The sequence below is a fragment of the Aquila chrysaetos genome, chromosome Z (genome assembly GCF_900496995.4).
Source record: "Aquila chrysaetos chrysaetos chromosome Z, bAquChr1.4, whole genome shotgun sequence".
In the NCBI taxonomy this organism is placed as follows: domain Eukaryota; kingdom Metazoa; phylum Chordata; class Aves; order Accipitriformes; family Accipitridae; genus Aquila; species Aquila chrysaetos.
The window spans coordinates 55050089-55062989 of NC_044030.1; the positions used below are offsets into that span (position 1 = coordinate 55050089).

Genomic DNA, 12901 nt, shown 5'->3' on the forward strand with positions numbered 1-12901 from the left:
ACTGCGATGTGACAATGTGGCCTAGCACATTTATTCACATCAACTGGAAGCACTCAGCATTGAAGTTGGTTTTGGTAATCAACTCAAGCATGCTGTTGGCCTTCCAGTTTTCTTCTGTGCATATATATATGTACGGGCATATAAAATGCATATATATATGTGCGTGTGTGTGTGCGCGCGCGCGCGCGTGTGCGTGTGTATATCTTTTGCATGGTGTTTGTGTATTGTTAGTATGTAGTTAGTTAACTGTGGGGCCCTAATAGGTCTGAATCAGCCTTTATATGAATGTGCCTAATAATATCCTCAAGTAAATATAGAATAATTCACATTGTGTGCAGACAAAATTCTTGTTTAGTCCTGTATTTCTTTTACACATATTTTCTGGCAGATCGGAATAACACATTAAAATGTTAAATTGTGTCTGTACACTGCATGTAGTCTGTATGCAAGACTCAGTTTCTTTTTTTGTATATGTTATTACCTTATTCTGTGTTTTGTTCCAGTTCGACGAGTCCCACCGAGGTTCTCTATCCCCCCCACCAATCATGAGATCATGCCTGGCGGGAGTGTAAATATCACGTGTGTTGCGGTGGGGTCACCAATGCCATATGTGAAATGGATGCTAGGAGCAGAAGATTTGACACCTGAGGATGATATGCCAATAGGGAGGAACGTCCTTGAGCTTAATGATGTCAGGCAGTCTGCAAACTATACTTGTGTTGCTATGTCTACCCTTGGTGTTATAGAAGCAATAGCGCAGATAACTGTCAAAGGTATATCCCGAGCACATATATTTGGACATAGTTCAGTTTATTCTTTCATTCATTGCCATATTCTGAGCAAATATATTGCACTGAAAGGGACTAAATGCCTCTTACCCGCTTAAATCAAGAGGGTAAATATTCTAGCCAATCACTGGCATAAGACAAAATACAGATTCAGACAGCGATAATACTAATAAATAAGCTAATCATAATATTCCATTATTCTCCTGTGTCTACTTGCATATGCTTGTCAACAGCAAGAGCCTTTAAGAACCAGTCATTTGATTTTTAGAGTTTCTGGGTATCCAGGTATCATGTTCACTGAGTAATTGGAAACTAGAGGTTCCAAAAATAGCTGAAAATTAAACTGTAATGGTGCACTGCCTGTCTATGAGATTCCTCTTCTGCATATGTTTATGGGATCTATTACAAAAGTCAGTATCATTAATTTATATCAAATAAACCTTACACTACAAAACTTGAAGATTTTCTGATAGATTTCTGGAGTAAATCATAATTGCCAAAAGCTTGCTCTGAACAGATCACACCTTTCCATTCCAATCTTCCTGTTTTGTTTTTGTTGTGGTTGTTTGTTTTGGTTTTTAAGCTGCTTATTGTAATAATTAATGTCTACAGTTACATAATGCTAACTGTATTTTTTGGCATTTATCTTCAGCCTTACCCAAACCTCCTGGAACACCTGTGGTGACAGAAAGCACAGCAACAAGCATAACATTGACTTGGGATTCTGGAAACCCTGAGCCAGTTTCTTACTACATAATCCAACACAAACCCAAGAACTCTGAGGAGCCATATAAAGAAATTGATGGGGTGGCCACAACACGCTATAGTGTGGCTGGCCTAAGCCCATATTCAGAGTATGAATTTCGGGTAGTTGCTGTAAATAACATTGGGCGAGGGCCACCCAGTGACCCTGTGTCAACAAGGACTTCAGAGCAAGCACCTTCAAGTGCACCACGCAATGTGCAGGCCCGTATGTTGAGCTCTACCACTATTTTGGTACAGTGGGAAGAACCTGAGGAACCTAATGGACAAATACAAGGTTACAGAGTTTATTACACCATGGACCCAACTCAACATGTCAACAGCTGGATGAAGCACAATGTGGCTGACAGCCATATTACCACTATTGGGAATCTGGTACCCCAGAAAACATACTCTGTGAAGGTTCTTGCTTTTACTTCTGTTGGGGATGGACCACTTACTAGTGACATTCAAGTCATCACTCAAACAGGAGGTAAGCTAGTAATGAACAGAACTTGTACAAAAAAATTAAATACATGCAGAAAATTTGGCAGAGAGAGAATTTGAGTTTAAAATGTGGAAAAAAACTTCGTCTCAAGGATAGCCAGTTTTTTCAGGCGGCTTTTGCAGATAACGTTTTCTCAATCCCACAGTGCAAGTTACCATTGAAGAGTGGAAATTATCCCCTCACATTTTCATTTCTTTTTTCATCAATCTCAAGAAGTTTAACTGAAGTTTAACTGAAGTCTCAGGGAGACTTTCATCCTGGAAGTGGCCAAATGTTATGGCTTCTATTTGGCAGTGCTCTCTGCATCAGAAGTGTTTATCAAGTAGTTCTTCCCAGCTTTCTTTGAGGAGTTACCTGTGTTGGTGGGGTTTGTTTCGGTGGTGTGTGGTTCCCTTATGCTACATCACTCTAGTGAATCTTGCTTTTGGAAATTTAAAATGTATGTGTAGTGCATGTATATTCAAATAGTTGGTGAGGTTCTTAAAACACATAAAACATGAAAACATTAGAAAAACCCAACAAACCATTGTGAAGGTTCAAGCGAGCAGTTCTGTACACTTTGGATTTATAAATCAAATCCAACCTGCCCCTACAAAATGCATACCACAAGGTCACTATTTTCTTGTTTTATGTTTGCAGTTAGGTTGGTTTTTTTCTGTACAGGAGTTTTAGGTCCATGAATTAGTTTTATTAGCAAAAGACAAGGAAATAGTGGGGAACATTGCAGAGAATTTTTATGAAATCAAAAGCAAGAAGCTCTGGTGGAACTACACTGTAGAAAGTGTTTTATTGTAGCAATAAGAAATAAAAACTCCCTTTGTCTAGTGGTTTAGACAAAGCTGTATAAAGTATTACTGTAGGTCAGTGATTGCCTAGAAATATTATATAATACTAGTTGAATTTTTTAGTACTGGAAAGTTTCCTGTTGAAGAATTTAGCATCCCTCAAATTCTTAAAAAATGTATCTCTAAAATGTAACTGTAGACACTTATGTTTCATCCACTTTTCATTTCTGCATTTTACCAATATGCAATTAAGAAGGAACAGAAATTGAAGCATTGTCCTAAAACCTTTTTAAGTGTTGTGTTACACAAAGGTCTCGGTGTTACCTTTTGCAGTATCTCAGCTGAGAAGTTACTAAATTAACTTTTTTAGACCTTCTAGTGGTACATTAAAATGTGTCTGTGTGCACATGAAAATGTAAATAGGTACACCAGTTTAATTTTGGCAATTGTAACCTTTTTCAGGGACTGGTTTTTATATTGACATCTGATTTCCTTTTGAATCCAAGTGCAAAAAGCTTTTAAAGAAGAAGATTTAGTGAGCTCCTCATCTGTGTTTTGACTTACAACCGTAAGCCTTTTAGATTAGCAAGAGTTTGTCAGTGGCTTCCCCAGAGAAGAATGAAGCAATCAAAATAATGAGCACTGAGGCTCAGCGGGACCAGCCCAAGTTACATTACTTGCTGAGGTCACTTCGGAAAAGTTTTGTATATTAAAACCTTTATAGAATTTGCCATTAAACGTGCCCATCTGTTTCTGATTACTGTTGCAATCTGAAGAAATTATGGCAATGTTAACAGTGCAGTAGCCATTCTCAGTACCTGTTTTCAACTTCGTAACAAAGTTGACTTGACATTGTTTATTTGTGACTATGTTAAAAATCAAATGAAAACAAAAAATGTAGCATACAAAAGGCAATTTTAAGCACTGATACTTGTGCTTGAAATATGAACATTTTAAATCATAAAAGAGAAAAATAGGTAAGAAAGTCTGGTACAGTTCTCCAGTTCAGGGTATGTTTAAAAACTGAGATTCTCCTACCTTTCTATCCAGCAGTTTCTCTTCAGTGAACACTGCAGAATAAAATGCCCTCCTTGCCCTTCTCTTCCAGATTTGCTGTAATCTAAATCTGAATATGATTGTTTTGGTTTAAGTCTTTGTCAAGATGAAACTCATCCACATAAATATAGTGAATTAAAAAGTGCCATTTAAAAACAGCAGAAATTGATTTAATGGAAACATATGTAAAAGAGTAAAAATAGGAATGGGATGGTAATTATGTTTTGATTGATTTTTTTTTTCCTTTTTTGAAACAAATAAGCCTATCATTGCAAATATGTAGCATAACCCTTATGCTTACTTTGGGGATATTAGAGTGTATATACAACAAAACCTGATTTACAGCTGTGACTTACAGGCTCTGTTAGCTTGGTTTCCTTCAAAGCTTTTCTCCCATATGTGTATTCTGATCTTTGGAGAGAGATTATAAAAAATGAATAATTGGGTTTAAAAAAGCCTGTTTATGAGAATCTTTGCTTTCTTAGTACAGCTGAATTTTTCTTTTGAAATGGCTGTATGAGTGGTTTCTCACTTTGCAGGTTAGCTGAAACTCTGCTGATAGTGAAAATTAGGTCCAATTAAAATATTAATTAGGAACACATAATTTGAGGGGAAGAGAAAGAAACATTTTTCAGACAACCAAACATAAAAAAAAATAAAAGTTTTATCTTCAGTTTTGTGTTTCAGTATTCTGCTTAAGCATTTTAAAGGAAAAGCCATGTCCTACTGCCCAGTTGTTTTCAGCAGTGTTTTCTTTACTGTAAAAAGACACCATTTTAAGAAATTTAGTAATCAGAAAACAGTTGTAGAGCTGAGCCTTTTGAATAAGGGAAGATCAATTCCAAAAGCTATACCTAAGAAAGTCCTTATTCTGCATTTTGTGTCAAAGGATTTGATTCTGCTAAGGATGGAGTCAGGACTAGTATATTATTTAGATGAATTGACTTACTGACACCAAATTTTAGAATAAAGAAATATTGATATAAGCTTTAGTGTGATACTTCTTGTCCTTTTTCTTTATTTCACTAGAAAACAAAAGCTCTGTTGGTTTGTCTCCATTTAGCTGCCCAGGACACACTTCTCATGCATCTTCTCATATTTTCTTCCTTTCTTAAACTGGTCAGAAGTACACATACATTTTAACCTGTGTGTACCAGGAAAATTCTTGAGCTTTAAAATGAATGTGTGGGTTTGAGTGTGGTTTGGTTTGGGTTGGGTTGGGTTGGGTTTTAATATGCAAAGAGAGGATAGCTACTGAAGGAATTCAGAGGATCCTGTTTTTGTTCTGAGCTTAGGTAGAAAGAGGGGACAGTGAGAGATGCACAGGGTCTATTAGGTAGTGGATTGTTGGAGAAAGAGAGAGAAAAACAATATTCTGGGAAATGAATGTGTACCTGTAAACATATGCTTCTTTAACAAGAACTTACAATATAAAACATATTGTTAATTTTAAACCAAGAATTGGCAGTGGTTTGAAGACTAAGGATTATTACAGTTATAAAAGGCTAATCTTTTGAATGTATGGAAAAGGACAGTAATGAGAAGGTCAAGTATTTGACTTGCAGGGCTCATAAACAGAGCCTTAGCTTAAGGGAAATGAGTTAATGGTTCTGGAGTTCTTACTGTAAAAGAAGATTAGAAATTCAGAGGAAGGAGTCTGTAGCAAGGGAATACAGTTCTGTGTTGTAGCAAGCTAGCTACTTTGCCAGACATTTCAAATTTTTTCATGAACACATGAACAGGGAAACCTCATGTCTCTGAATCTCCACAGTACTAGTCTCCTTGTGAAGCATTTCATGGAAAAGGACTTCCACAAGGGAAGGGTTGAGAGCACACAGCTGGAAACTCAGCTGTGATGCAAGGAAGCAGGTGGAAGGAGGATAAGGAGGATAATGTGGAGCTGAGGTGGGGTGCAGGATGGGTTTTAAGTGACAAAATTCCCCTTAAGGAATGTTTCTGGTCAGGTAGGAAAGAATATTTAAGCTTTTGAATAATCCCTCTGCTCTCAAAGCACAGTTAACTTTTGTTAAATGCCCTAGTCTCTGTGTTTACTTCATTTAAATGCTAACATGATGACACCAATATTCAGGATCTTACCCTCACACACTGATTTTTCTAGCTTTTAATCTCCCTTTCTTCTGTTTAGAACACAAAATAGGGTGTGGTGGTTTTTGGTTTTTTTTTTTTAATACAATTTTTTCCTAGCCCAGAATTCTGATTTTTGCAAATACATGCATGAGTGCTGGAAATACACACATTACTTTTGTCGCTGAACTTAATTATGGAAAAATGCAGCCTGAAATAATTTTAAGATTACTCTACTGCTACACTGTAGAAATAAAGTGTAGACAGAATTACTCTGAAAAATAATTCATCTCTTCACTGTGTTCTCTAGTCATTCAGACAAGACTATGCAGACTCTGTCTTTAAGACTGACCAACATGTTTATTTTTTTCTGTGGGCTCCCTCAATGTCAGTTACACATATTATTTTAAGAAGGCGGTTATTTTTCAGAAAATGTGCTATGCTTTTCAGACATTTAAAGTGTATTTTAGTTAATTATTTTGAGTACTGTGGTTCTGTATTTGACACTGCAGAACTGCAAGCCTCAGCTATCTTCAGACTCATTTGAAGAGGTTATTTCTGTTGTAGCAGAAAGACAGAGGGAGAGCAGATGCACATATAGTTCGTACATTACACATTTTATTTTGTAATTATATTCCATGAGAATTTGGTATTTCAAAAAGTACAAGTATTGTTTTACAAAACAAAAACTCCAGAGCACATTAACTCTTCAACTGTAAGAGCTTCTCTGTAAAGCTTCATGCTTCTTCCAGAGCAACCAGAAGCATGAACTCTTGGTCCCTTTGAGTCTCCAGTTGATTGTAAATTCTCTTTATCTGTCTATTGTCCTTTGCAAAACTGATTCCTAATTGAACTGATAGAGTTTTGCTCTAGGTATAGATTTCACCCTGGCAATGTCACGGGGCCCTTTCTAGCCTGGAGACTCTCCTCTCTTTCCAGCGTCACTTGCAAACCCAGCACAGCCCTGGAGTGTTTTTCTGGTTACCTCAGACAGCTGAGGAGCTGTATAGGGAACTAAAGTGCCTTCCTGATTTGAGATCCCATTTTATGATTCTGTTCTGGCACTTGAATAAGGGATGGACATAGAACCACATATGAAGGACAAGGTCCAGCAATCTGTGTTTGTTTCTGGTTATCCAGCAATAAACATGGAGGACTAGGCAAGCAAAGATGTAGAACTTGGTATGAAGTTTTGAAAAGACTAACTCTGGACTTTCTTCTTTGTTTTGTCACTACATTGTAGTGTTTCATCGTTTGTACTATGTCATGTTTACAAGCAAGAAATAAAAAGAGGTATACCAGTACACAGGGAAGTTACTGGTTTTGACACATGTTTGTAGAGCACATTGACCTCAAAGCAGAAAAGACGATATTGAGAGAATGCTCATGCAAAAAGATCCCATTCAGTGAGCTGACCATGTACAGCACTAATATGGAAAGTTAGATTTTATCTGTGTAATTAAAAACACTTCAGCAAGAGTATAAAGTCCACTTACATATATTTTCCAGTTTCCCTAGGTTTTTTCCATCTCTGAAGGAGACTAGTACCTTCTGTCAGCTCCTCCAGCTTAGCTTAGTTCCCGTGTGTCACTGAAGAATTTTTTGAACAGTTGTTGTGTGTTCTAGGCATAAATCCTAAATCATTTAAAAGTTATTGTTCCACTTTATTATCTGGTACTTTTTCTTTGGCTTAAGCCTTGGGTTCCCTACCAGAGTTTATCGGCAATACGGTTTGTTTAGTTTCTGTTATTTTGTTTTTGTTTTCTTTCTCCTCCATCTTCTCTATGTGTTTGGAGCAATGCGGATTTCCCTGTCACCTCTTTCTTCCTACGGTGTTTTTAGCTTCAGAGATGCCTAACTGGTTGAAAAATGTGAGGGAGACTGGATTTTGCAGCAAGATATTATTTTGGCAGACAGCATTTGTGAAAGTCCAATTAACCATCAACTTGTCTTATAAAATGATAGAGAATTGCAGACCTAAGACAATAAAGGTGGGTTTTATTGAAAGGAATACTTGAAGGATGAAGGTCTTAAAACATGCAGAGACACAGGATATACCCTTCATTCTCCATCTGCTGCCATATTTATTCAAACGAATGGTACCAGCGTTCATGTGGGTCACTTGACTGGTCATTTACTATTACTGTCTGGCTGTGTTCTACAATTCATGTATCCGTACGTTAATCACAGATCCTAGCATCACAGGACAATTCAGGCTGGCAGAGTGATCTTCTGGGGAGCTCTGCAGCCCCAGCTCCTGTCCAGAGCAAGCTCAGCCATAGGGTCAGACTGGACTGCTCAGGTCTTCACCCAGTTGAGGCATAAAACCTCCCAAGGCCTGAGACAGTCCTTGGCCCTGGCTCCACCACTGGGGTGTCCTCATGGGGAAAAGGCTTCTCCTTATCTCCGGCCTGAGCCTCTCGTGTCTCGGCAGCTTGTGCCACCGTCTCTCGCTCTCCTGCCATGCACCGCTGTGAAGAGCCGAGTTGCATCTCTTCTGTCCCTCCCACTGATGGTGGAGATGCTGTTGCATGCCCCTGAAACTATCCCTTCTCCCAGTTGAAGCAGCACCAGTCTTACAGTGTCTCTTTGCAGGGCAAGGGCCCCCAGCACAGAGCCATCTTGCTGAGGGTCAGAAACAGAGGCAGTACCCAGTCTGATGGGCACTGAGGAGAAGGGACAATCCCTGCCCTCCCCTGGCTCTCAGGGCCATCTGCTGCTGACACGACCCCAGGCACCACTGGCCCTTGTTGCTACCTGGGCACACGGCTGGCCCCAGCTCAGCTTGCTGCCTGCCACAGCCCAGGGCCATCCCTCACAGCTGCTCCCTGGCCCCGTCAGCCTCAGCCTGCATCCCTGCAGCACTCTGCCTCCCTGGGAAAGGGCTGGCTGAACTGCATGATGAACCATTGGCCTGTTCCTCCCCCCTCTCCAGCTCCCTCTTAACAGCAGCCTGGCCCTCAAATGTATCACCTGGTCCCACACAGCTTGATGTCATCTGCAAACTTGGAATATGTGCCCTCCATCCCCTCCTGTAGGTCACTAATAGAGATGTCAAACACAAGTTGGATAGCATGACACAGATAACATAAGCTGCTGTTTGACCTTCTATGACCAGGCAAAGGTGATTTTGTAACTCCAACCATGCTGCTCAGTTACTTTGCCAAAATAATTTTTTCCCTATCCTTTGATACACATTGAAGGAAATAATTTTCTCCGCAGGTCAGTTTTAGCAGTTTTTAGCTTTTTGTGAGATGAAGCAAACAAAATGCCTACAGCCAGGTACCTGCCTGAGTTTCATGAGATACATTTGGATCAACCTGTAGGAAAATGAACACTTCCAAATCACTGTCTAGACTCCAGATTTTATTATTAAGTTTTGGCAAGCCTGCAGTGGGGCTCCACATCTGCTTTAAGCCATCTTCAACAGGAGACAAATCTGCAGCAGTTGTCTGATTGTTACTCAGGAGTGTTTTGAAGCAACTAACTTAAAAAAGTTCATAGAATCATAGAATGGTTTGGGTTGGAAGGGACATTAAAGATCATCTAGTCCCAACCCCCCTGGCCAAGGGCAGGGACACTTTCCACTTGATCAGGTTGCTCAAAGCCCCATCCAACCTGGCCTGGAACACTTCCAGGGATGGGACATCCACAACCTCTCTGGGTAACCTCTTCCCAGTGCCTCACCACCCTCACAGTGAAGAAGTTGTAATGTTCACCCAGTAAATGCATTTATACAACTATGCTATAGATTTGCCAAGTTAAAGTTTGATATGGTGTTATTTCAGAATCTGTTTCAAAGTTAGAAATTATCCAGTTATTCCACTCGCTCCCTCTTAATATCAAATCCATTCAATTTTAAAAGGATAAAATTAGAAGTATTTCTGTGAAAAATGCTTTGTTGATATTTCCTGTAATTGCTCCCTGTGCATTGTGATCTTTTCCCTTTTGCACTTTGCAGTACCCAGGAAGTGATCTCTTTTTACACCAGACATCTTTTAGCAAAATAGCTAATTACCCCTATCCTTTTTTCTTCCCATAAAGAGACTTGGTTTCCTGTTCACCCTCATTCCCTCAGGAATAGGCAACATCCTTCTACACCTTTCCTTTTCTATTTTGTCCTGTTTCTGAAAAAAAAAAAAAAAAAAAAAAAAAAGTGAATGTTAGGGACTTGCAGCCTCCACACAGGAGCTTGAATATGCACTTCATGTTGACAGGTTATCTGTCTGTTTAAAGGTTAGATATCAAACCTGCACCAGCATACACAAGGGCAGTGTTATCCGCAGAGTGACATTCTGTAGAAGTCTGGGGAAGATAAGAATTACAATCACAAATTATTTTTACCATTTGCTCCACGGTGCTTTTAAGACTTTTACTGTATAAAAGAAACATACTTGTAATGCTGCAATAAAATTCTACCTCCAAAAATGATTGTGAAACAATCATTATTGTCACATCCTACTTGTCACACCTGTTCTCAGTATGTGCTAAGAAATGCGTCTCATATTTTTCTCTTAAAAGATAAAAGCATGCCACATATTAATCTTGAAAAGCTAGAAATGCTGTGGAAGACGGTTTCATACCTATCAACAGCACTTCTAACTGAAAGTAACAGGGTTATATTTTGCTCTCTTTTCCCAGTCAGTCTTATTATTTGCAGAAATAAATGAGGGTAACATTTAGTCTGGATAATTTCTGTGACCATTACACAAGACATAACAACAGAGAATGTTCTTCACTACTGGAATCAAAGTTGCATTTTTAGTTATTGCAGTTAGAAAGCGTTACTAGAAATTCAGCTATGTTGATAAAAATACGTCATTAAAAGGATAGAAATATGTCACTTAATGAGAATGTTAATGAAGATCTCTTCTTATAACTTCTTCAGGTTACAAAAACATTCAATATTTAGGTGTCTTCTTAAAAAAGCAGAATTTGGTTAGTATCTTAGTTATTTATGAGCTGAGCAAACCATTTTCAGATTTGGAAATGCATATAATGGTTTTAACACTTTCTTCTTGACTGTTCCAGCCAATCTTATGTAATACTAGCATTTCCCCATATACTCACACATATATACAGGTACATATTCACCATTTCAGACATAGGTTATTAGACTGATGGTATTCATCACCAGGCTTCTGTTCAATTGCATTTCAGGTATGTGTGCAGTATTTACACTGTGAAGCATTTATTTGAAATCCTTGATAATTTGTGACATGAGAATTAAATATATCATTACTCTTTTTCTGAGCACAGATTAATTTATTTCATAGTACAGTTAATCAATTTGTTTAAGTTCAGTAAGTTCAATGAAAGTAATATTGTGTGAAATATTCAGATAATAGTTTAAACGGTTTGAAAGATAAGTGTTGAACTAGCCAAATAAACAATTGGCAACACTGCTCAACTTTTTTCCTTAGTGCCTGGTCAGCCATTGAACTTCAAAGCAGAACCTGAGTCTGAAACGAGCATATTACTTTCCTGGACACCTCCACGCTCTGATACTATTTCCAGCTATGAACTGGTTTACAAAGAAGGGGAGCACGGGGAGGAGGTAAGTGAAGAAACTATACATCTTTTAAATCTTTGGTGAGTCAGACATAAAATGCTGCAATGGTTTAGAATTGATGGATTAGTCACTTTCTTTAGTAGAAATAACAATAGACTGACAGCGTGTAAACAGCAGAAAATGCTGTCGATGGTTACTAGCCAGTGGAACTTTGTTGTTGTTCACAACAAGTCCTCTACAAAGGCTTGGAAGCAGAAGTGTTTTGGGGCATGTTATGGACTCATTAAGATTTTTTTGCACTTATACTTGGACTTTGAAGTCTATTTTCAGCCTTATAGAATTTTTGTTTCTCTTTGCCACCACGTAAGAGAGTTGTCAAGTTTCTCTAAACTTTCAGTAATATTTGGGAAGAAAATACGTTTTTTTTTCTAAAGATAAAAACCTGCTATGGACTTTTTCTGTACCATTATTTCTTAAAAATTTTCAGTTTGAGGACCGCAGTGGTGTTAGTACCATAGAATTTAGAATAAACTGTTCTTCTGATATGGAAAACATGTGATATTGCCAGGTGTCCCAGACAAAAGAAAAAAGCCAGCAGTGTCTGAAGGCGGCAGAGGAGTATCAGGTTCATTGATTTCTCCTGCATCATCAACTCATTGCTGATGTTTCAACTGAACTTATGTTTATGGCATATTCACACATATACTGTGAATGCATAAGCTTATTGTGTGGAAGGGGACCAGATCCATACTTCACTTCCAAACAGGACACAGGCCTCTGCTTAATAAGTTACCCTTTGGAAGAATTTGCTTCTTAATAATTTGAACACAAATTTAACTATGAGGTTAAACCCAAGATTACTCACATTGTAAAACCCTGCAGTTCACTGTCATAAGAAGTAACTATGGATAAGGCTTTGTTCATGTGTTACTGTCTGAAAAGCCTTTTATACTTTCTACACAGCTATTGCTTCCTCAAACAGTCAAACAATATTTCTGGCTATGAGTTTCACCCATTAAGCTGTCAGCTTCAAAATATATCGTTCCTTAATGTGTGTTTGTCAAAAGTAGCATATTCATTTTTGTTTTGGTTTAGTTTGGGTTTGTTCTGATTTATTTTCTTGAATTTAATTTTTCCTCAATGGGGTTGTGATCAGAGTATAAAAGCATTTCTTTGACAGGAAACATATGGAATTCAGAGTCACTGAATATTAATCAAGACTCTTCTTATTACCTACATTTAGCAACGGGTTTCCACTGAACCTGCTACATCTTACCGCCTGCAAGGCTTACGGCCAAACAGCTTGTACTTATTCCGTCTAGCTGCACGTTCTCCGCAAGGCCTGGGTGCTTCGACAGCAGAAATCTCAGCAAGAACCATGCAGTCAAGTAGGTGTCTTTCCTTGCTAAATTTATTCCCTTGTCTT

The 12901-nt window shown here is 38.3% G+C and overlaps 1 protein-coding gene across 35 annotated transcripts in view; it reads left to right on the top strand.

The window, feature by feature from the left end:
* Positions 1-12901, top strand: part of PTPRD (protein tyrosine phosphatase receptor type D) — a 1286084-nt gene that overhangs the window by 1147096 nt on the left and 126087 nt on the right. For all 35 annotated transcript variants that reach the window (XM_041120674.1, XM_041120677.1, XM_041120678.1 and 32 more), the window contains 4 exons: positions 504-773; positions 1441-2022; positions 11387-11520; positions 12719-12863. In XM_041120674.1, the coding sequence (XP_040976608.1) occupies positions 504-773; positions 1441-2022; positions 11387-11520; positions 12719-12863 (1131 nt within the window). The remainder of the gene's footprint in view (positions 1-503; positions 774-1440; positions 2023-11386; positions 11521-12718; positions 12864-12901) is intronic.